The sequence below is a fragment of the Hypanus sabinus genome, chromosome 3 (assembly GCF_030144855.1).
Source record: "Hypanus sabinus isolate sHypSab1 chromosome 3, sHypSab1.hap1, whole genome shotgun sequence".
In the NCBI taxonomy this organism is placed as follows: domain Eukaryota; kingdom Metazoa; phylum Chordata; class Chondrichthyes; order Myliobatiformes; family Dasyatidae; genus Hypanus; species Hypanus sabinus.
This window is the reverse complement of record NC_082708.1, coordinates 152,409,611-152,435,024: the sequence shown is the minus strand read 5'-3', so window position 1 is coordinate 152,435,024 and position 25,414 is coordinate 152,409,611. Positions and strand designations below refer to the sequence as shown.

The window sequence follows — 25,414 nt, the reverse complement described above, 5'->3', positions numbered from 1 at the left end:
TAGGACAAATATTGTGGATATTTTTAGTCAGCCACTGCTCATTATTTTCAATGATATGTTTAATTATTTCAGAATGTTGCAATTAACATTTTCTTGATGAGGGGTTACAGTTATGTGAATAGATTGGAGCGGTTGGGTTGTTGAACCTGAATATGTTAATGAAGCTGTTTGATGTGTAAAATCTGAAGAAGTGGATAGAAAGGAATTGCTTCCAATCATAAAAGGTTAGGAGAATGGGATCCCCTCCCCCCCCCCCCAAAACTGCCAGTTATAGTTTGAAATGCCCAGTTTGTCAGGAGATTGGAAGCAGATTTGACTGATAAAGATGTGTTTGAATTAGCAAAATATTTACAGGGGAAGAAATGAAAATGCAGTTTTGAAGAACAGACACTGGAATGATGGGCCAAGTGGCTTCCTTCCACATATATAAACCTATCAGATTAGTTGAATTCATTTTGTCTAGAATCAGGGTTAATCAATATGGAGGTCCATGGACCCCTTGCTTAATGACATTGGTCCTAGGCTTGAAAAAAGGTTGGGAACCCCTGGACCTTGCAGACTTTGAGCTGTAAGCCCTGCCTGCTCCAAAGTGAATGTCTATCTTTATTATTAGGGGGTGTGGGGGAGCACTGGCCAGGATTTCTCTGCCTAGTCCTACTTTCAGTTGTATCATCCTGGCCTCCAGCTGGCTAGGAAGGTCAAGCTTTCTCCACTCTGAGAAACAGCTCGGTCCCGTTGAAGCACCCTCGCATACTGAGAATGGACCTCCCACTGAGAATGGGAAACTGGCTGGTGTCCAAGAAAGATACTAAAAGACCTGAGCTCCTCCCCTTCCTTCTCCGCCTTTCATTCAAATGGGGGAATTAAATCCCGCACTGAGAACGTGATTGCATTCCAATGCAGCTTTGTTGCAACCTGAAAAAGCAATGCTTTCTCTATAGTCTGAAGCTATTTGGCTGCTTCATGCAAATAAAAGGGATCTGCAGTCTTTGGAAATGAGTAAAGCCACATCGTTGTGAGTCTTTACCTCTCCTCTACCCCGTCAGGTTTGAGATATCTGCTATTCCCCAGTTCCTTCATCTGTGCACCCTTGATTTGAATCACTAACTCCCTCAGCCACATTGCTTGTAACTGTTGAAGAAATGAGTTCCTGCACTCTTTGCTGAAGTTATTCACCTGTCTCCCTCCTTTCATTAATTCCATAAAAACTACCAGTCTGACCAAACCTACACTCTGGTGTCACACTTAACTGTTAACAATGTTGTGAAAATAGGTTGGGGCTTGTTACATTAAAAATGCTAAAGAACATGAAAGGTGCTGTTGTTCTAATTTGCTCAATATGACAGTAAGATATAGGAGCAGAATTGTTAACAAATCTGCTGATGCTGGAAATCCAAGCAACACGTGCAAAATGCTGGAGGAACTCGGCAGGCCAGGCAGCATCTAAGGAAAAGAGTACAGTCGACATTTCGGGCTGAAACCCTTTGGCAGTCCTTCAGCATTTTATGCGTGTTTCTCGGAGCAGAATTAGGCCATTCGGTCCATCAAGTTGGCTTCACCATTTCATCATGTCTGAATCATTTCCCCCTCTGACCCAATCTCCTGTCTTCTCCCTGTATCCCTTCATGTCCTGACTAATCAAGATATCCAATATGCCTTTAATATACCCAATGACTTGGCCTTAACAGCTTTCTGTGGCAATGAATTTCACAGATTCACTACTCTGTGGTTAAAGAAATACCTCCTTGTCTTTGTTCTAAATGGATGTCTCTATATTGAGGCAATGTCCTTTGGTCCTCACCTCCCCCACCGTAGGAAACATCCTCTCCACACCCACTCTATTGAGGTCTTTCAACATTTGATCGGTGCCAATGAGATCCCCCTTGTTCTTCTGAATTCCAGTGGGTGCAGGCTCAGAGCCATCAAATGCTCCTATACGATAAGCCTTTCACTCCTGAATCATTTTCATGAAATTCCTTTGAACCCTCGCCAATGTCAGCATATCCTTTCTTACATAACGGGCCCAAAACTGCTTGCAATACTCCAAGTGAGGCCTCACTAGTGCCTTATAAAGCCTTAGCATTATATCCTTGTTTTGATATTCTAGCCACTCTCAAAATGAATGCTAACATTGCATTTGCCTTCCTTACCACTAACTCAACTTGTAAAAATTAACCTTAAGAGAATCCTGCATGAGGACTCTCACGTCCCTCTGCACCTCGGAATTTTGAATTTTCTCTCCATTTAGAAAATATATTATTATTTATCAATGGGAATCATTGGGAAACTTGGCATAATTACTGGTGTGGTAAATATCCAGTGTGTAAGGATAATTCTACAGCACAAACAGCCCTAAGCAGGGGAAGAATCAAATAGCAAACCCAAGGGGATACCCAATATGGAAGTGTTGGCCAGAAGGATTGAGTGTATTAGAAACTTGTCCCCTGTGTAGATCTTCAGTTGTAACACTCCCCTATGCTGGCTTGACGGTATGACAATCGCATCTGCGCATTGTCAGTGCTCGGTTTGCTCTTGGTGATGTGGATGCCCATTCCAAGTTGGTCATGAGAAGCTGTTATCGTCACACCAGCTCTTGATTTTGATTCTTTGACAATGAAGCAATGTCTGTCGTCTGTGACTTTGGAGAGGACAGTGTTTTTAAGTCCTCTGTTTGAACAAAATAACAGTAGATTTGATACTCTGCCTGTGATGCTACTACATCATTGCACCTGTGCATAAATGCACTATACTTGTGCATATGGCAATAAACTTGACTTTGACTTTGGATGAAATATCTTTAACCTGAATGGTTAATAACGTTTCTTGTTTGATATATGGTGGCTAATTTGTTGAGTTTCCTGTTTTCATTTCAGAAACTGAGGTCAGGACATGTTTGAGCAGATGTAGTCTGAAATCATTTATTCTTGGAAGGATGAGAGGTTTTGTGGCCCATCTGGAACTGTACCCAGCATAACTAATCTCCCATTGGAGAGGGTGGAGAGGAGGGATGAACCATTAATTTTGTTACAGTGCAGTACTGACTGGGCCAAGGCAAGAATGCAGATGACATTCAAATTTTTCATGTAACTAGAGAAACACAGGATGTCCAGGTATTAAATTCTACCTTCATTTCATGTTCTTAAATATTCTGCAGAATCTCAAGAATTTGGCAAGCCCTACATATTCCTACCATACACCATTTGTAATCCAGGAATACAATACCACATTCCTCTTTCAAAGGGAAAAATTCAGAGTCATAAATTATTGAGATGTTACTGGGCCAAGGAAATGTTAAATACTAAGAGTTGGAGAAGATGTGTTCAAATTCATGTGTTCAATATGTTATTTTCAGCATTTTGAGTGAAACTTGATAATTTTTTGTGTCTCTAAGGACATAGGAGCAGAATTTAGGCCATTCAACCCATTGAGTCTTCTCCACATCGATCCTGGATCCCACTCAACCTCATACACTTTCTCGGCATATCTTTTGATGCCCTAATATCGATCAGAGACTATCAACTTCCACCATAAATATACACATGGACTTGGCTTCCACTGCAGTCTGTGGCACAGCATTCTACAGGTTCACTACTCTCTAGCTACAAAGATTCTTCCTTACCCCTTAAAGACATCCCGGGTGGGTTGATCGGTCATTGTAAATTGTCCCATGATGACGATAGGCTTTCTCGGGATTGTCAAGCGTTGCAGAGGCAGTGAGGCTCAAAGAAGGCCCTACTCCGTGTTTTATTGCCAAATAGATAGATAAATAAATAAATAAACAAATAAATAAAACAGATTTAAATTTTTGTTGAATGTTGGGAAACAGGAATATTCCTGGAAACGACAGTGTGGAACGAGCTGCCTGAGCAAGTGGTGGATGCTATTTCTATTTCAATGTCTGAGAGAAGTTTGGTTGGTACATGGATGGGAGAGATGAATGGCTGTGGTCCGGGTGCAGGTTGATGGGACAAGGTAGCTTAAATGGTTCAGCATGGACTGGAATAGCCAAAAGGCCTGTTTCTGTGCTGTAGCTTTCTATGACTCTATGTTCTAAAAGGTCAACCCTCAGTTTTGAGTGTGTTTCCTCTAGTTCTGGATATCCCCATTATATGAAACATCCTCTCCACACCCACCCTATATAATCCTTCCAACATTCGGTAGGTTTCAGTACAATCCTCACACATTCCAGTGACTACAGGCCCAAAGCTGCCAAATGCTCCTCATATGTTAACTCCTTCACTCCCAGAATCCTCCTTCTCTGGACTCATTCCAATGACAGCACATCCTTTCTGAGATAGGAGGCCCAAAGCTGTTGACAATATTCTAACTGTGGCCTGACTAGTGTCTTGTAAAACCTCAGCATTATCTCCTTGCTTTTATATTCTATTTCCCTTGAAATAAATGGCAACAAATATTTGCTTTCCTTACCATAGACTCAACCTGTAAACTAACCTTCTGGGAGTCTTGCACAATGACTCCTAAGTCCCTCTGCACCTCTGATGTTTGAACCTTCTCCCCATTTAGATAATAGTCTTCACTGTTGTTTCTTTTACCAAAATGCATTATCGTACATTTCCCAGCACTGTATTCCATCTGCCACTTTTTTGCCCATTCTTCCAATTTGTCTAAGTCATGCTGTAATTGCATATTGCTTCCTCAGCAGTACCTACCCCTCCACCTGTCTTTGTATCATCTGCAATCTTTGCCACAAAGCCATTAATTCCATATCCAAATCATTGACAAACAATGTGAAAAGTAGCAACCCCAATACTGACCCCGGAGGAACACCACTAGTCACCGAAAAAGCCCCCTTTGTCCCACTCACTGCCTCCTGACTGTCAGTCATTCCGCTGTTGAGTCAGTACCAGGGCAAAAGCTGCACCATGAAGACAAAAGAACACTCCAAGCAACTCTGCAAAAAGGTTTTTGAAAAGCACAAGTCAGGAGATAGACACAAGAGAATTTCCAAGTCACTGAATATTCCTTGGAGTACAATTAAGTCAATCATCAAGAAATGGAAAGAATATGGCACAGCTGTAAATCTGCCAAGAGCAGCTGTCCTTAAAAACTGAGCGACTGTCCAAGAAGTGGACCAGTGAAGGAGGCCACCAAAAGACCTGTGACAACTCTGGAGGAGTCACAAGCTTCAGTGGCTGAGAAGGGAGAGATTGCACATACAAGAACTGTTTTCTGGGTGCTTCACCAGTCACAACTTTATGGGAGAGTAGCAAAGAGAAAGCCACTGTTGAAAAATCTCAGCGAGAGTTTACATGAAGCATATGGGAGACTCTGAAGTCATCTGAAAAAAGGTTCTATGGTCTGATGAAACCAAATTTGAGCTTTTTGGCCTTCAGACTAAATCCTATATACATAATCAAAACACATCATCCCAACTGTGAAGCATGGTGGTAGCTGCATCATGCTGTGGGGATGCTTCACTGCAGCAGGCCCTGGAAGGCTTGCGAAGGTAGAGGGTAAAATAAATGCAGCAAAATACAGGGAAATCCTGGAGGAACATCTGATATAATCAGCAAGATAAGTCACCTGATGCAACTTGGTGGAAGATTTGTTTTCCAGCAGGACAGTAACCCCAAGTGTAAAGCCAAAACTACATAGGAATGTCTTAAAAACAATAAAGTTAATGACCTGGAGTGGCCAAGTGTCCAGACTTAAGTCCAATTGAGAATGTGTGGCTGGATTTGAAAAGGGCTGTTCTCTCAGTGATCCCCATGCAATCTGACAGAGCTTGAGCAGTTTTGTAAAGGAGAATGGAGAAACATTGCAGTGTCCAGATGTGTAAAGCTAACAGTTACCTATCCACACAGACTCAAGGTTGTAATTTCTGCCAAAGGTGCATCTACTAAATACTGACTTGAAGGGGGTGAATACTTATGCAATCAATTATCTTGTGGTTTATGTGTGCAACTAATTTAGATCACTTTGTAGAGATCTGTTTTCACTTTGACATGAAAGAGTATTTTTCTGTTGATCAAGAAAGCCAAATTAAATCCACTGTGATTCAATGTTGTTTAGAAGTAAAGACTTCTAAAAAGGTTGCGTTCTTTTTATCAGCACTGCATATGACAATCTATGAGCCAATTCTGGGACAACTTGATTCGATGATCACCACATCAGCCTGTCATCCCACTGCTCCCCCTCCCCCATCTGCACTGACTCATTCCCCACCATTCAGTTACAGCGCAGTACTGACTGGGCCAAGGCAAGAATGCAGATGATGTAATGCACTCAAATGTTTAATTTAATTAGAGAAATACAGAATGTACAAGTATAAAATTCTACCCCCCCCCCACCCCCCAATTGTTATCTTGGTCCATCCTCCAACACATAACTGTCTGTTTAACCTTCCCTGCTGTTTCTGTGGCTGGTACACACATAATTGTTACCATGTGGGACTTGCTTCCTGCCTGCCAGGATGCTTCTAATAAGCATTGACCCTTAACCCTTGAGATGAATCTTTAACCCTGGAAACTGCTGGGCAATCTTGGAGAGTTGGCAGGCCTACAGTGGTCCTTTGCTACCTACCCACAGGATATCGACTGCTGAATTCTGTATTCTCTATAGTCAACTTGGTTGGTTCAGTCTGGTTTCAGCCATGAGTTTGAGCATGCAGAGGGTTGTAAACTCTATCATGGGCACAAACCTCCCCACTATCAAAGACACCTACAGGAGATGGTGCCTTGAGAAAGCAGCATCTATCGCTTAGGAGCCTCACTATCCAGGACATGCCCTCTTCTTGCTACTTGGTGGGGGTGTGGAGGTGCAGGAGCTTGAAGACGAACACTCAGTGATTCTGGAACAGCTTCTACCCCTCCACGATCAGATTGCTGAGCAGCTCATAAACACTACCTCATTATTCATTTTTGTTTGCACAATTTATTTAATTTTTGTAGTTGACAATAGTTTTTTTGTGTCTGCACAACACTGTTGCCATAAAGACAGCATATTTTATAAAATACAAATCCATGATAAATCTGATAAATCTCATTCTGATTCACAGGTTGATAGATCAACTAGTTTTCTGTTAGATGAAGAGTGATTACATATCCTAACTGTCTCTCCCCTAAAGAACATTTTTGCTATCCAAGTCATTGTCTTTCTGCCCATAAACCCAAATAATGTGACTTTTAATATTATTTCCACCCCTGATATCATGACCACCCCAAGACCGTCCACCATTCTTGGGCTGCTTATCAAGCCAATTAGTTTATAAGCTTTTAGATTAAACTCTTGCAGCCTGACACAGGTTTGATTGTGTGACTGTGAAAGTCCTTACCACCTGTTCCAATATAGGAGTGTGAATGTTTACCTTGTGTTCCCAGTGGCAACAGGAACAGCCTCTCTCTGTCTTTCAGTAATGCAACTGAGAAGACTCTAAATGTACTGAGCCGCTGAGATTATTTAGTTTTCCTGCATTGCTGCTAATTTATGTAATTGTAGGGGCTCTGCTAAGCGTGTGTCTCTGGCCAATGGAAGTGCCTGTCGTGGCCGTGGTTGATTGTTCTTCCTTCCTCTGTTCCCTGCAGCAGAACAAGACAGCTGTCAAGTTGAAGGAGGACGTGAAGAGGATCATGGCTCAGCCACTCGGTGGGCAGAGGACCTGCAGTGCTGGCAAGGTGTTCGGTGTTTCGCTCTACGACCTGCAGCAAAAAGGGCAGACGGTTGACAGCATTCCTCTTGCTGTGCAACATATGGTAGAATACTTGCGACAATATGGTGAGCAACATCGTCAACTAGTAATAGTACAGAGGATCACGCTGATCGTCTGCCCTGCAATAGTCGTACTTCATTCGCTGTTAAATGGCTTGGGGTTACAAATGGATGTACATATCCCCTCTTCTTCACTTACTTTTCCACTCTCTTGGTCAGCCTGGTTAATTCTATCTTCTATCTAAACCCGGTGCAAGGTTCCTGAATCCTAAGTCCAAGTGTTGGAAGTGAACACTTTGACAAAGGGCATTGTGCTGGGAGAGTTGCTTCTCCCGGTACATTGTGGCAGAGCAATTAAATGGAGCACTTTTGCATAGATATAAAGGACCAAAAACACCATTCAGTGAACTGCCCTGATCAACGTTTATCTCCCAACAGATAATACAGACCAATTGGTCATTAATCTGCCAGTTGAATGTGGGCTCTTGCTGTGCTCAAATAATTGGTATTTTGCCCTTACTTTATTTTTACTTATTGTATACTAATGTTTACTTATTTATTTGCACGGTTTGTCATCTATTGATCTTTGGCAGTTTGTCAGCCTATAGTGCCTGCAAGAAGATGAATCTTAGGGTAGGTCACCGAATTATAGAAAAGATGTCAAAAAAATAGAGAGAGTACAGAGAAGATTTACTAGAATGTTACCTGGGTTTCAGCACCTAAGTTACAGGGAAAGGCTGAACAAGTTAGGTCTTTATTCTTTGGAGCATAGAAGGTTGAGGGGGGACTTGATAGAGGTATTTAAAATTATGAGGGGGATAGATCGGGTTGACATGGATAGGCTTTTTCCATTGAGAGTAGGGGAGATTCAAACAAGAGGACATGATTTGAGAGTTAGGGGGCAAAAGTTTAAGGGTAACACGAGGGGGACTTCCTTTACTCAGAGTGGTAGCTGTGTGGAATGAGCTTCCAGTAGAAGTGGTAGAGGCAGGTTCGGTATTGTCATTTAAAGTACAATTGGACAGGTATATGGACAGGAAAGGAATGGAGGGTTATGGGCTGAGTGCGGGCCAGTGGGACTAGTTGAGTGTAAGCGTCGGCACGGACTAAAAGGGTCGAGATGGCCTGTTTCCATGTTGTAATTGTTATATGTTTATATGGTAGTATATGGTGACATATCATATGAGGAATGTTTGATAGCTCTGGGTCTGTACTCACTAGAACTTAGAAGGATGAGGGCAGATTTCATTGAAACCTTTTGAATGTTGAAAGGCCGAGATAGAGTAGATGTGGAAAGGATGTTTCCCTCAGAATAGGAGGGAATACATTTAAACCAGAGGTGTGGAGAAATTTCTTTAGTCAGAGGGTGGTGAATTTGTGGAATTTGTTACCACAGGCAGCTGTAGAGACCAGGTCTTTGGGTGTATTTAAGGGAGAGATTGATAGGTTCTTGATTGGACATGGCATCAAAGGCTACAGGGAGAAGACCAGGGAGTGGGGCTGAGGAGGGGAGAAAAGGATCAACCATGATTGAATGGCGGGGCAGACTCAATGGGCCAAATGGCCTAATTCTGCTTCTATGTCTGGCATAATTACTTCGATAATAAATCCACTTTGAAACTTTGAACCTTAATAATCATTGCACTTTTTTTTACATCTCATCACTTACAGCATGGAGGTACAAGAGATTGCTGGTGCTGGAATCTGAAGCAAAAAACACACTGTAGTGACTACGGTCCTGATGCAGGGCTTTGACCTAAAATGTCAGTTATCCAATGCGTTCCTCCAGCTAAAGATGAGATACAGGAGGCAGCATCTGTTGAGACCCAAAACCTTGACTGCCTGTTTCCCTCCACAGATGCTGCCTGATCGGCTGAGTTTCTCCAGCAACTTGATTTTTTGCTCCCAGCATCCTCTGTGTCCTGCTACCTGTTTCTTTGACTGGTTGTGAGGCATCTTTGGGAACATTCTGAAATCATTAAAATAATGTCAGGGATTTATTTATTTGTACAATTTCTGAATATTTGCTTTTTGGTATATTTCTGCATGACCACAGTCAAGTGTGGTGGAAATTCAGCACTGCTGTGAGTGAAGGAAGGTTGTGTGTTCAACACAAGGAAGTGGACAGAGGTCTGAGGTTTCTGCAGCAGTAGAGTGGGTTGCAAAAGTCAACCACTTTCTGTGGAATTTGTCGCCATAGAGGGCTGTCAAGGCCATGTCATTGGGTGTATTTGGGGCAAAGGTTGGTAGCTTCATTACCGGTAAGGGGAGTTGGGCTATGGGGAGAAGGCAGGAGAATGGAGTTGAGAGAAAGTAATCAGCCATGATTATTTTAATATAATTACATAAATAGACTCAATGAGTTGAATGGCCTAATTCTGCTCTTATATCTAGTGGGCTGGCCCACAGACAGATTTGAAAATAAGAGGAGATTTTTAGTTAGGAGCTCCAAGAGACTGTAGATGTTGGAGTCTGAAGCAATAAACAATCTGCTGAAGTGAGTCTATGGGTTGAGCAGTGTCTGTGGGGGAAGTGGATTTGTTGATGTTTGGGGTTGACCCAGAACCAGTCTAATTACCAATCTATATTTGATGCCCTGAAAAAAAAATAAACCAAATGAATAAAAATAGAATGGGCAGACGCTGAAAGTTTGAAATAAAAACAGAATGAGTTGGAAATACTGAGCGAGTCAGGAAGTATTTAGGAAGGAGAGAGATAGAGAGTTAACGTTACAGGTTCAAGACTCTTCCTCAGAATTGATTGATGAGCAGATTGGACAGTCAGTTGGGACACAAGCAGCAGAGATTTTAGTAAATCGGACAGCTACTGGTGACTAGAATGAAGGGAATCTGGTCAATAATGCCCTAGATTTTTCCGATCTAAAGTAACAGAAGCATGGATGAGAGTTTTTTTTTACAGAGCACAATTTTCAAATGTGGAAACAGAGGATTATAGCGATGACATGGACATGTATCCATGGCAACTCTGGCACTGGAGCCCTAGATTCAAATCTGATCTCTGGTGTTGTCAGTGTGGAATTTACATGTTCTACATTGTGATTTCTTTAGGTTTTCCATAGGTACTCTAGGTTCCTCCCCATCCCACAGATGTTTGGGAGGTAAGTTAATTGCTCACTCACTGCAGCAATGTAGATGGGTAGGACCCTCTGGCAGTGGAGGTGAGTTGATGGGAAAGTGGGGAGAACAGTATGGGTTGGGATTGAATTAGTGTAAAAATGGAAATTTGGATGAACTTGGTAGGATGTAGGGCCTGCTTAGATGCTGTATAGTCTATGAGAAGCTCATGTTAAGATCAAGCAAGGCTTAAAATGAAAGGTTATGGTTTTCAATGCTGTTGGTGTTTCATCTGATCTGCACTAAAGCCCTGTCTGTCTCCCTGTTAATCATTTGCCAGAACTGCCAGCGGCTGTCAATATTTACATATGCTCTCTGATAGAATTCTCAGGTTATGATAGCACAAAAGCACGAAAGAATTGATTTTCTATTGCACTGCTGAATGTGGCGGCAGCATTGTTGGTCTGGAGTCTGGCTGGACTGCAACACAACGAACGGAAGGATCATCTCCTTCCCAGCAAACTTTACACCTCCTCCCTCGGAGTGTCAGACACCCTGAGCCAATAGGCTGGTCCTGGACTTTATTTCCACCTGGCATGATTAACTTATTCTTATTTAATTATTTATGGTTTTATATTGCTATATTTCTTCACTATTCTTGGTTGGTGCGGCTGTAACGAAACCCTATTTCCCTCGGGATCAATAAAGTATGTCTGTCTGTCTGTCCACCTCTTGTTACTAATTGTACAATGGAAATTCTGCACTGGGGTTCTCCCTCATCATGCAGAAGGATCTTCAGATCTAAAGCAGGACAGGCTTACCTCAACTCTGGTAATTGTAGGGGTTTTGTGAATAGCTCAGCACGAATGTTCCCTCTAATTTTTAGTAGTGTGCGCAAAAATCTTATGTTGTGCAATTTTTTTTCCTGTGACTAAAGTATGTGCGCACTGAATGCACACACGGCACAGTTTATGTAGGTTTACAAAACATTTTACATAAAACTGCGCAGAATAACAACAAAATAACATACATATTTAAGTCAGTCAGTTATTTTTTCTCTCTCCTGTCTTTGGCATTTACTCGTTCTTTGTAAACTCTATCTAGACTAATAGAACTTCCATCCAATTGATAGCTTTTGATTCTCATTAACATATCCAAATGACATTCACCTAAATGGTTTCTCAGCTTGTTTTTGAGTTATTCATTAGGCTAAAACTTCGCTCACGGTCCGCACTAGATGCAAGAAAGGTTCCCCCAATGTCCATCAACTGTGCAAGGTCGCAAAACTGTTCATTTTGAAGTACAAATGCCACCATTTGAGCAAAGTTTGAATCAGTTTGGATTTAAATTTTCCTTGCATGGAAAATTTGAAATCATTAAACTATCTAACTATTACAATATTTTCAGCTAGAAAATCATGGTATTGGAATGCTGTGATGCAGCTGTACAAACCGGAACAGGAAAGGTGAGGTAATGTAAATTAGTGACGTGCATTGTGGTATTTGAAAAACCGAGTAACTAGTTAACAGAAATATTTAGCTAAAAGAAAATTTTCAGTAAGTATAATTATTAATTACTGCATTATTTTAGGTAACTAACCTTTTGTGCACACATTAATTTCCTTTGTGCGCTGGTTGAAAAACGTGTGTGCACACGCACAGCTTAGAGGGAACATTGCGTAGCACTACTAGTTAGTTTAGCAGATATCTATGACAGTATGGATGAACTTGTCTCAATGAATAGACAGTTAGTCGGACAGGTACATGGATAGGAAAGGGCGAGAGGGAATTGCAGGTAAACAGGTCAGGCTTAGATAGACACCTTAGTTGGCTTGGGCAGAGTTGAGCTGAAGCACATGTTACCACACTGTACCTTTCAATGTCTCCGTGCCATTAGGAGGCAACCACATTGCCACAGGTGTATAGTACATAGACAAGGCAGAGCTGGCCACTCAATGGGCCGAAGCCCCAATTTAGGACATAGTCTACATGGTGTATTTGTTCTGTAAATAAGACCCATGGTCACAAGATGTAGTGACATCATCACATACGTGGACATCGTCAAGCACCATGCGTTGTGAATTCCTTGTTGCGAGATTAGAATGAACAGACGTGTTTGAAACTCCTGTGTTCTGCAATTGTTAGAACCTCAGCAGATTCGCCTGAAAAAGGTTATCTGATCATTGAGTGAATATAGTTTAAAGAGTGTGAATGCAGACAAAAGAATATAGATGTTGAAAAACGCAGAGCAGAAAGGCATGCATGTCAGGTCAGCCTAGGCACATCCTCTACTCTGAGAGGAGAAAGGCGGAGAATAGAAAAAAGCAAACAGGCTGTGCCAACTTACAGATGGAGAAATGAAGCTACAATATTATCAAATTCAGTACGGTTTCTGGTTGATGGATGAACAGAAGCTGTGAACGGTTCGTAGGAGCAGTAAGAAAACCTTGTTTATAGTTTATTCCCATGCTCATCCCAATTTTACCCTGTCCAAGACACCTCCCCCTTTAGTTCCCTGCCTGCAGCTTCTTTTGACTCCTTCCCAATCCTGATGAAGGGTCTTCAACTTGAAAGTTGGTTCTGTTCCCATTCCCGCAGATGCAACCTGACATCGTGAGTATTTTCAGAATTTTGTGTTTATTTATTAGGGAGAACACACATATTTTGTGAGAAGTAAAGGTGTATCTAGGATGCACACTGTCAGGGAGGAGCAAGTCATTGCTGCCTTGGTTACAGATCCCAGTGGAAAGGCAGATTCTGAAGCAAAAGACAGCCATGAGCCTCAAGCCTTTATTAGTCTTGCCAGGGTTGTCAAGGCAAATGGAAAAGGATGCACGTGGCTTTCCACCGGCTTTCGCTATTACGCTATTACAGGATTTCTAACGTTTCTTCTGGTGCGTCTGAGGGGCTGTTCCCACAGACCCTCTTTTGTCCCCACTCACGGGGTCTCAGATGTCAATCAGGTTGGGAGGATGCCATCCCCCAACCAGCCCACGTTGCCTGATTCCTCGAGGGCATCGATGAATAGCACAGCGCTCAATACACAATTCCGTCTCCAAGAGGCAATAGCCGTTATCAATGGTTCCGCCTTTCGGAGGCCAGGACACATTCCAAACTCTTTGTGGATTCTGCATGTCTTTCTCTCATTTCCTGGGTCTCCTGACCTGACTTAATAGCGATCTTGCGATTCTCAAAAAGGAGGGGGGGGGGAGCACAGGCGTAGCACAAGCATCTTAAAAACTCTGTCCCCATCATTAATGCTATCTGAAGTGTATGCAGTATGGGTTGGAGACAACACAGATAGAGTATGAGTATTAGAACATAGAATAGTACAGCACAGTACAGGCCCTTTGGCCCACAATGTTATGCCGACCCTTAAACCCTGCCTCCCTTGTAACCCCCCACCTTAAATTCCTCCATATACCTGTCTAGTAGTCTCTTAAATTTCACTAGTGCATCTGCCTCTATCACTGACTCACCAAACACTCTCTGAGTAAAAACCCTTCCTCTAATATCCCCCTTGAACTTCCCTCCCCTTACCTTCAAGCCATGTCCTCTTGTATTGAGCAGTGGTGCCCTGGGGAAGAGGCACTGGCTGTCCGCTCTATCTATTCCTCTTAATATCTTATAAACCTCTATCATGTCTCCTCTCATCATCCTCCTCTCCAAAGAGTAAAGCCCTAGTAAACCCCTTAATCTCTGATCATAATCCACACTCTCTAAACCAGGCAGCATCCTGGTAAATCTCCTCTGTACCCTTTCCAATGCTTCCACATCCTTCCTATAATGAGGCGACCAGAACTGGACACAGTACTCCCAAGTGTGGCCTAACCAGAGTTTTATAGAGCTGCATCATGACCTCCCGACTTTTAAACTCTGTCCCTCGACTTATGAAAGCTAACACTATCTACCTATCTACCTGTGAGGCAACTTTCAGGGATCTGTGGACATGTACCCCCAGATTCCTCTGCTCCTCCACACTACCAAGTATCCTGCCATTTACTTTGTACTCTGCCTTGGAGTTTGTCCTTCCAAAGTGTACCACCTCACACTTCTCCAGGTTGAACTCCATCTGCCACCTCTCAGCTCACTTCTGCATCCTATCAGTGTCTCTCTCCAATCTTTGACAATCCTCTACACCAGGGGTGTCAAACTTATTTTAGGTCACGGGCCAGATTGAGAAAAATGCGACTTCATGCGGGCCGGATCAGTTGTGCATGCACGCGTGCTCCCACAGCTTTCATTGCCTTCATTTTTCAACCTGCTCTCATGTGTCTCAGTCTCTGCTATATCTAAAATTGTTTCACTTTACGAATTTCGTTTTTTATGAAGCAGATTGCCTAGCAAGCATTCTTTTTACGATTGGTATTAACTTACAGACGTAGATTACAAGAAAGTAGGCAACGAGAAAGAAACGATGCTATTTCGGCTAAGGTTGTTTTGGGAGCCATACCTTTTACATTAATAAACCGTTTGAAATCAAGCATTAGCAAACACAAATGTAGACCTAACGCAGGGGTGTCAAACTCAAATACACAGTGGGCCAAAATTTAAAAATCGGTACAAGTCGAGGACCGGACTGGTTCAGCGTTTATTGCAAAACTTATTGAAATGAATTTATTACACATATTAACCTGGAACTAACAAAGCTTAGGTTATTGCCTACAAAAACAACATTGAACATTAAATAAATAAAAAATCAGTTGCATTTATTTCTTATGGCTTTATCTGCAGCTTTTCCGGAGTAATTTCTAATGAAAACATTTTTCCACAGGCCAACACTCTGTGATTCACACTAGTCTAAGCCAGATACTTGGCATCTCATCTTGGATGCAAGTTCATCAATGTTCATCAGAGTCAGGCTCTGAGCTGAGGAAATCCTCAGAATTGAGTGAAGGTGTTCATCAGAAAGACGACTCCTGTGTGATGTTTTGTTTATCTTCATCAAAGAGAACAGTTGTTCACACAGATATGTGCTGCCAAACACAGAGAGCATTTGAGCAGCTTGGGTACGCAGCTGGGGCATTGTGTCGGGAATGAAACGTAGAAACTGTGCAGCACACACCGAGTCATACTTTGCCTTGAGTGTGTCACGACATTGGAGTTCAATCAGCTCCATTTGTATGTCGGTTGGTGCGCTTTCCACATCAGTTGCAAAGGGATTACTGAGCAGTTCAAACCTGCTTTTTTGGGCTTCAAAGTCGGCAAATCGCCGTGTGAAGTCGGCACCAAGTATGCTAAGTTTTTCAGCAAACTTTGCACGTGGGAACACTGCGGTAGAAACCTGCTCTTTCATAGTTTGGCAACACGGAAAATGGCTCAAGTTTTCTTGCTGCATCTGCGTCTCCTACAGGCGCAGCTTGGTTTTAAAAGCCCTCACTGCAGCGTACATGTCTGTGATCACACGACCCCGCCCCTGAAGCTGCAGGTTGAGCGCATTGAGATGGCTTGTGATGTCACACAGAAACGCCATTTCACAAAGCAACTTTTTAACCCGGAGCTCTGTTGTGTCTTTCCCTTTGCTTCCCATGAACTGACAGATCTCCTCATGCAACTCGAAACATCTTTTCAGCACTTTTCCTTGGCTTAACCATCGCACTTCTGTGTGATAGGGCAAATCATTATATTCTGAACCCAACTCCTCCAGAAACGACTTGAACTCGCGGTGATTTAAACCTTTGGCTTTTATGAAGTTAACTGCTCGTGTTATGGTGCTCATTATATGTTCCATTTTCAAGGCTTTGCCACACAACGATTCCTGGTGTATGATGCAGTGATAAGCTGTCAGCTCACCTGCGCCGTTTTCCTCCCGCATCTTCTCCCGGATCCTGCCCACCAATCCACTCTTTTGACCGCACATCGCGGGCTTCTGTTTCTTGTCCAGATGCTTGTATTTGTCGTGGTGTTTCGTTTCATAGTATCGTCTTACGTTATATTCTTTAATTACAGCCACACCATCTCCGCACACAAGACAAACAGGTTTGCCCTTTATATCTGCGAACATATACTCTGCCTCCCAACTGCCTTGAAAACCCCTGTTTTCAAAGTCCACCTTTCGTTCAGCCATTTTTGGGGTGAGGGATAGCTGAAAGTTGACCACACGTGACTAGCGCCATAAGGATGCTGATGAGAGAGTAAGGCAAGCGTGAGCAATGCACAGTGCATTGTGGGATTTGTAGTACTAGTGGTGCATGCAATATACCAGCGGGCCAGCTCTAATAGAGAAAAAAATTATTCATTAATGATATTCAGGAAATAAACCAGGGAAACCGAATAAACACTAAAAACCCTGAAAACCTGGTACCTGAATAAACTCAGCTTTAGCCATATCATACGCCATAGGCACTTCAATTACTGGGGCCAGCTTTAAGTAATTAGATATTATCTCACGGGCCAAAGATAATTCCACTGGCCCGCGGGCCTTGAGTTTGACATATATGCTCTACACTATCCACAACACCACCAAACTTTGTTTCATGTGCAAACTTGCCAACCCACCCTTATACCCCCACATCCAGGTCGTTAACAAAAATCATGAAAAGCAGAGGTCCCAGAACCCATCCTTGTGGGACACCACTAGTCACAACCCTCCAATACAAATGTACTCCCTCCACCACGACCCTCTGCCTTCTGCAGGCAAGCCAATTCTGAATCCACCTGGCCAAACATCCCTGGATCCCATGCCTTCTGACTTTCTGAAAAAGCCTACCGTGTGGAACCTTGTCAAATGCCTTACTAAAATCCATGTAGATCACATCCACTGCACTACCCTCATCTATATGCCTGGACACCTCTTCAAAGAACTCTATCAGGCTTGTTAAACACGATTTGCCCTTCACAAAGCCATGCTGACTGTTCCTGATCAGACCATGGTTCTCTAAATGCCCATAGATCCTACATCTAAGAATCTTTTCCAACAGCTTTCCCACCACAGACGTAAGGCTCACTGGTCTATAATTACCTGGACTATCCCTACTACCTCTTTTGAACAAAGGGACAACATTTGCCTCCCTCCAATCCTCCGGTACCATTCCTGTGGATAACGAAGACATAAAAATCCTAGCCAGAGGCTCAGCAATCTCTTCCCTCACCTCGTGGAGCAGCCTGGGGAATATTCCGTCAGGCCCCGGGGAGTTATCCATCCTAATGTATTTTAACAACTCCCAACACCACCTCTCCCTTAATATTAACATGCTCCAGAACATCAACCTCACTCATATTGTCCTCACCGTCATCAAGTTCCCTCTCATTGGTGAATACTGAAGAGAAGTATTCATTGAGGACCTCACTCACTTCCACAGCCTCCAGGCACATCTTCCCACCTTTATCTCTAATCGGTCCTACCTTCACTCCTGTCATCCTCTTGTTCTTCACATAATTTGAAGAATGCCTTGGGGTTTTCCTTTACCCTACTCTCCAAGGCCTTCTCATGCCCCTTTCTTGCTCTTCCAGCCCTTTCTTAAGCTCATTTCTTTCTACCCTATATTCCTCAATAGACTCATCTGATCCTTACTTCCTAAACCTCACGTATTCTGCCTTCTTCCACCTGACTAGATCTTCCACCTCACTTATCACCCATGGTTCCTTCACCCTACCATTCTTTATCTTCCTCACCGGGGGATGAATTTATCCCTAACATCCTGCAAGAGACCCCTAAAATTGGACCACATGTCCATAGTATTGCTCACTAACCTGATTAGGCTGCCTCTACACCTCCTCTGTCACGACGATTCCATCTTCCTGATGAGGTGACGATTCACCTGTGAGTCTCATGTTCATCTACTATCAGTGAGTCATAGAGGCCCTTCGGTGAACCTAGTCTGTGTCAAACTATTAGTCTGCCTGGTCCCATCGACCTGAACCCAGACCATAGTCCCCTTAACTCCTCCTATATTGTGCTCATACGTCCGTGATCTGCTAAAATCAAACCCACATCCACCACTTCTGGCAGTTCATCTCACACTCACTACCCTCTGAGTGAAGATGTTCCCCCTCCTGTTCCCCTTAAGCGTTTCACCTTTCACCCTTCACTCATGACCTTCCACCTATCACTTCCCAGTTCCCCCAAACTTTACTATTCTGACTTCTGCCTTCTTCCTTTCCAGTCACAATGAAGTGTCTCAGCGAAAAATGTCCACAGTTTATTACCTTCCAGAGATGAGCCCGACTTCTCGAGTTCCTCCAGGCATTTTGTATGCATTTCCAGCATCTGCAGAATCTCTAGTGTTTACGATGCGAGCGTAGCTGTGATGCCGCGGCCTGCCAGTAGATGGGGATGCTGCGCAATGTTTGGACAGCACACCATCCCCACCCAGTCCCAGCTGTGCCTCTGTATCCCGCAGAACATCAGCAAACTGACATCTCCAAACAAGTTGCTCGGAACAGACTTTGGTTGGACCCACTGCTTAAATTACAGATTCCTGTGTTTACTTGAAGGCTGGTTTAGAGACAGCACTGGCTTTTCCTTCAGACAGAACAGCATCTGCTCATGACAGCTGAGGACCAGCCAGGTCTCCTCCCTGCTCGGCAGTTAGCAGAGTGGCGGAGCAGGAAGGTAAGACACGCACGATGTGGGATGCTACAAGAATGCAGGATGTGGCAAGGGCCTTTAGTCTGGGGCAGAACTAGTACAGGTACTGGGCTGCGAACCATTTCCAATACCCACATTCTGGGAGGGTATAGAGACGTATGATGCGCTCCAGCACTGTACAGAGACATGTGCTGGGGAAGTGCAGAGGGGTGCGCTGATATACTGTTTTAGAGTTTGTATGCTGTCCCTGCGTGGGTTTCCTCCTGGTGTTCTGATTTTCTCCCACATCCCATTGATGTGGATATTGATAGGGTGATTGGCCACTGTAAATTGGCCCTGCTGTGAATCTGGGGGGAATTGATGGGAAGTTAAGAACGCAAGATGTGGTTAATTCAGGGTCAGTGTGTATTGGTGCATGATTGTTAGCATGGACCTGGTAGATCAAAGTGCCTTTTGTTGTACTTCATCGCACTGACTCTGTAAGATATGGTCTGTTGCTGGATCAGGTTGTGCTCATAGGCAGTTGGCGGTTCTAACGAATCGTTTGTGATTTGGGAGGTTACAGGCACTCATATCCCCACTGCCACATATAGAACATGGAGACGCTCTGACTACCACATGTGGGATATTGGTCTACACAGCCCGTGGCGGAGTGATGAGTTCCTGAGAGAGCACAGATACATTTCACATCCCACAGTCGGTTTTAACTCAGTGGGAGCTGGTGTAGAAGAATCTATCCTCTAAAGAAAGATAAAGTGCAAGCTACGTGCTTTACAGGTCCTGCTCAGTTTACGGACACCTGTCACATTTGTACAATCTCTACATACGAGCAAGCATTTTGGAGATTGGCAGGATGGATTTGCTGTGGGGCTGCAGACATCTTCTGCCATGTGGGAACTCCGTTCAGGGTCGCATCTCTGTTTTCTGAACTGTTCAGTTTACACAGAGTTCAAAGGAACAGAGCCCTGCTGTAACCCTGGGGAGGACCTTTACTGAGTTTGCTTCATTTAGTACTTGTAATTATTTGTTGGAACTTAACCTTTAAATTTGTCTTTTTAATGATAAAACATTGTTAGAAGTTAGTTCGGGTCATCTCAGGGCAAGTGTCAAGGCCAGCCAGCTGAGGTCCAGTTGTCACTTGGATGCCTCCTACCTCACAGAGTTCCTCACTGGAGTGGAGTCTTCCAGAGCCAGGGATTTGTCTAACTTTTGGTTGGGGCCAGGACACCCGGCAAAGGCAATGATACAAAGATCAGGCAGCAAATACTGATTGATCGTGTTGTTGAGACGTGCAGTCCTTGTCAAAAGGGCATGTTCCTCCATGCAGTATATCTAATTTTACATCAGGTATCAAGGTACAGCATTGTGACTTTGATATTTTAGCAACTATTTCATTTTCGGAAAGGAGCAGGTTGTGGCAATTAAGGAGTGAACAAGTAACTGAAATGCAGCAACTGTTTCATTTACAGTACATGATACAGGCGTGTTCTATGATCATTTGAACTTCAACCTATGGTAACTTTACATTAAGCCACAAAAGCGTCTCCTTGTGAAGCACTCTTAACAATCGGTAGGACTATTGGCAACAGTGCCTTTGGAAGGGAAACTCAAAGTTGAGTTTATTGTGATATGCACAAGTACATGTATGCACAGATAAAATGAAAAACTGACTTGCAGCAACATCACAGGAGCATAGCATCAGAGACACAACATTTACAAGAAAAACATAAATTGTGCACAATATTTACAAGAGAGAACATAATTAGAGCAAAGAAAATAAAGTCCTTTGATTGAGAATTATCAACTGATGTGATATTTGAATGTTTCAATTTTCTATAAAGCTGTCCAAAGTGGCACTGTTGTAATAACTCAGTGTGGAAACGATTGGTTAATTCCTCTGTCAATCAATCTTAGTGACCAACTGTGATTTTTATGTGTATACTTTATGAAATAATCCTCCAATCACTGCATGTTTTTCTCAGGAAATTATCCGACTTTTCATAAACTAAAATTTTGTTTTCTGTTTCCTTCACTTTAAGTACTCAATAATTTTTTAGCAAAATAAACTGTTTACTGTGAGCCATCCACCATCTAACCTCCAACTCATTGGCTAATGCAGTGTAGATATATATTCTGTACTTTATAAAACAATCTGTTTGCCGGCTGATAGTGGCAAATAGTTGTCCATTGGGAGGTAGTGGTGAGCTGCCTTTTTGAGCCACTATCATCTGTCTTGTGGAGGTGTTGACAAGTGTTGTCATTTCAGGAGTTAGTCAGCAACGGTGAATGAATGACACTGTGTTTTGGGGAGAGAAGGATGTGAACTTGCCTGACTACCCCTTACAGTGCAGAGTCGCTCAGTGCTACATTAGAGAGTCAGCCGAGAACTTTCTGCTCAGCTTTTTGAGAGGGGCTTTGAACCTGTGGCCTTTGGCTTCACACTGTGAAATGCTGCCCTCAAGTAAAATTGGCATCCATTGCCCCGAGCTTACACCCTCCATGGTGTGGACTTGGGGCAGGTTGAAAGACTCTGACAAGCAAACAGCCCAAGTGGACTGACAGAGTCACAAGCAACTCAGGGAAGCAGAATGTTTCTGATGTGTTGACTGATTCATCATCTGTCCACATAAAAATGCTGCACCTTCAAATATTCCTTGTGATTGCCGTTTCCACTTCTACCATAATGAGGTCTGTTGAAGATCATAGTAAAGATGGATGGTGGTCTGCTGGAGCAGCATCTGTAGGAAGAAAGGAGCTGTCATCGTTTTGGGTCAAAATGCTGCGTTTGGACTGAGACTGGCCAGGGGAGACGGCCCGTATAAAGTGGAAAGGGGGAGTGAGGTAATTGGTGGACTGAGCAGAGTGTAAGATGACATGCAGGTAGGGGAGGGGAGCAGGGTGGAGTTGGGAGTTTTTGGCAGGTGAATAAGACAGATAGAGACGAAAATATATGGAATACACATTGAGCAAAATAGAAGACACTGTGTATATTGGAGATAGCTTCATGCCAGCAGGAAAACTGGTTATCCATTGAAATCCATTCAGTAGTTTAGTGTTTTTTTTTCAATTTCAGAAGTAAATTTTATTAATAAAACATATTGGCAAGAAATATACACTCGTAGTGTTGTCCAGTCTAAACAGTCATTTGTCAAGTCGGTATACAGGTAGTGTCATCAAGTTAATGCATTCTACAGGTATATACAAAGCACAAATGCCCCTCATGTGATCTCTCTGAACAACACACCCTTGAAGTATTGGTGAGGCTAGTTACACTGGACCCAGCCACTCAGTGTCCACTGATGGCCAGACCTTTGACTACGGTCCTTCCTCACAAAGCCCTTTCATCGGTTGCACCAACTTGCAGACTGAGTCTGATTAAAATTCGCATTGTCTGAACTTGCTCGGGTAATACATTGTAGGATAGCGGTTATTTTACTGCCTAATGAACTGATGATCTGGAGAAGTGGATTAAATTCCTCAATACTGCTGGGAAACTTTAATTCAATCTATGAAATAAAGGTCCCAGGATGAGTAATGCTGACCATTTAACCGTGAGATGGATGTAAAAATGTGCTGGATTTGCTAATACAAGAAGTGGTACCCTTGTGTGATTTAGCTTCCACCTGACCGTACACATGGGGCAAGAACATACATGAGGCGCTACACCAATGTACATTATAGTTCCTGGGAATTTTTTCAAATCCTAATTTTTATTTTCACAAGCTGGGAAGCTCAACACCCTGATTATAGCAGAGAAAATGAAAATCACAAAGCATACAAAATCAGAGCACAAGTAGTAGAATCAGGAGCAGCCCAATCAGCCTCTCGAGCCTGCAGCACAATTCACCAAGATCAAAGCTGCACCACTATCCTGCACTTTCCCCACATCCTTCTGCTCCCTCAGTATCCAGAAACCTGCAGAAAATGGCCAAACTTGCAGTTTTCAGTATAGAGAATTTCAAAGATTCACCAACTACTGAATGAGTAAATTTCTCCTCATCTCAGTTCTAAGTGAGTTACCCCATTCTCTGATACTGTGACCTCTCCAAAGGCAACACCCTTTCTACATCCTCACTGTTAGGAGTTTTGTACATTTCGATGACACTCTGAAATGACCCTGTAATGTGTCTGAGTTCAAAAAAGTTTAAGGATGGTTATCAAATCCTGTCCTGTGAGTGGCAATAGAATACATTTGATGTGTTAATGGGTTGACCAACAACTCAGAACTTGTGGCTTCTCTCTGGCAGGGCTGGAACAAGAAGGTCTTTTCCGAGTGAACGGAAACGTGAAGGTGGTGGACCGTCTGCGGCAGAGTTATGACAGCGGTGGTGTGCCCGATCTCGTCCAGGAAGCAGACGTCTGCTCCGTTGCAAGCCTCCTCAAGCTGTTCCTAAGGGAGCTCCCTGACGCAGTGATTGTCTCCAGGTTGCACTCCCAGTTCATGCGGCTGTATCAGGGTGAGTCGCTCGCCCACGTCTCAGTGACACTGTTCTAGATGTTGGTATTTATCATGTGGAACCAAGGGCAATTTCCATGCTAAACATGCTGTCAGTTGAGGTGAACACAGCTTCTCAGCTGTCAGTCCACGGTGTGATAAGTTACGGAACATGATGCTCACTCAGGGACACTCTAAGAGCGGTGATGGTTTCTGCCTCATCAGTCTTAGTGAGTTCCATATCTTGTACATCAAAGCTATGGACCAATTTCTGGTACTGTAAATAGATTGATATAGGTGTACTGTATGCTGAATGACTGGTATGCACATGGTGGGCCGAATGGCCTGTTTCTCAGCTGTATGACTCTGTAAACTCACTATCCTGCAAATTTAAAAGGTATTTTCTCAATTGTCCTTTGATCCTTCCACCAGTCACTTTAAACTTTTGCCCTTTTTCCCTATCTGAAGTGAGTTCTCATAATTCATACACAAAGAAGTGTGATATTGAATACACCTAGTGTAAGATTGATCACTATTGCAGATGGAAATTCCCATTATTCAGAATAGGCAAGATCTACAGTATTGTGCAAAGGTTTTAGACACATATACAGTGTATGGGTATACACTGAGCCAAGTCTTTTGCACAGAACTGTAGTTCTGTAGAAAGCAAAATTTGCATGAAATCAGAAACAAAATGGAAAGTGCTGGAAACAATCAGCAGGTCAGGCAGCGTCTGTGGAGAGAGAAACAGCGTTTCTGTTTCAGTGACTTGAAAATTTTGCAGAAAGGTCATTGATCTGAAATGCTAACTCTTTTGCTGTCTCCACAGGTTTGACTTGATCTGTTTAGTACTTCCAGAATTTTCTGTCCTTAATAACAATAATTGGAACCCTTGAGTGGGTTTTCAAATACCGTAGCAAATTCTGCAAGGTCAAGTTTCAGACTAAACAGGAATATGGGATCAGATGCTGTTTCTGACTCCATGTGTTCTGGGTGAGTGACTACAAGGTGGGGGAATGTGCCTGGGGGGGTGCCAAGCTCACCTCTCTCACTGGTTAACTTTCACAGTCTTAAACGTCCCACAACACGTTCTGAGACCAGACAAGATACCTCATGTTCACTGCTAATATTTATGACAATTGTCCCATGTGGTGCTATAAACACAGGGTGTTGAAAAATGTGGTTGTCAGAGGGGAGACTAAATCTAGTACTGAAGGAGTACGCAGAGCCGCACGAGTATGAGAATCTGTTCTTTGAACTCCATCCTCAGTCAGTTGTTTAAAACATACCATACTGTAAGGACATTGTTGTACTGTGTCAATGACATTCATTACATTGGAAACTATTCGTGGAGGGGCACATTAAAAAGTTTCACATCATATATGGTCAGAATACTTATTAAATTTGATTTTAAAGAGGAGGGGCATAGATAGGGTGAATGCTGCAGAGGCAAGAACTAGATGACATAAGGAGAGAGGGAAGAGATTTGGTAGGAACTTGAGAGGCAACTTTCTAAGACTAAGAGTGGTATCTGTGTGGAATGAGCTGTCAGAGAAACTGGCAAGTTCAGTTACAGTTTTTAAAAGACAGATGGACAGGTGCATGGACAGGAAAGGTTTAGAAGGTTATGGGCCAAGATCTTGGTCAGCATTGACCAGTTGGGTTGTAAAACCTCTTTCTGTACAGTATGACTCGATGACTGTTATAT

The 25,414-nt window shown here is 43.0% G+C and overlaps 1 protein-coding gene across 2 annotated transcripts in view; it reads left to right on the top strand.

Annotated features, from left to right (window-relative positions):
- The window catches only part of fam13a (family with sequence similarity 13 member A), a 280,149-nt gene that overhangs the window by 5,709 nt on the left and 249,026 nt on the right, over nucleotides 1-25,414 (top strand). For both annotated transcript variants that reach the window (XM_059965405.1, XM_059965404.1), the window contains exons 2-3: nucleotides 7,545-7,734; nucleotides 23,519-23,728. In XM_059965405.1, the coding sequence (XP_059821388.1) occupies nucleotides 7,545-7,734; nucleotides 23,519-23,728 (400 nt within the window). The remainder of the gene's footprint in view (nucleotides 1-7,544; nucleotides 7,735-23,518; nucleotides 23,729-25,414) is intronic.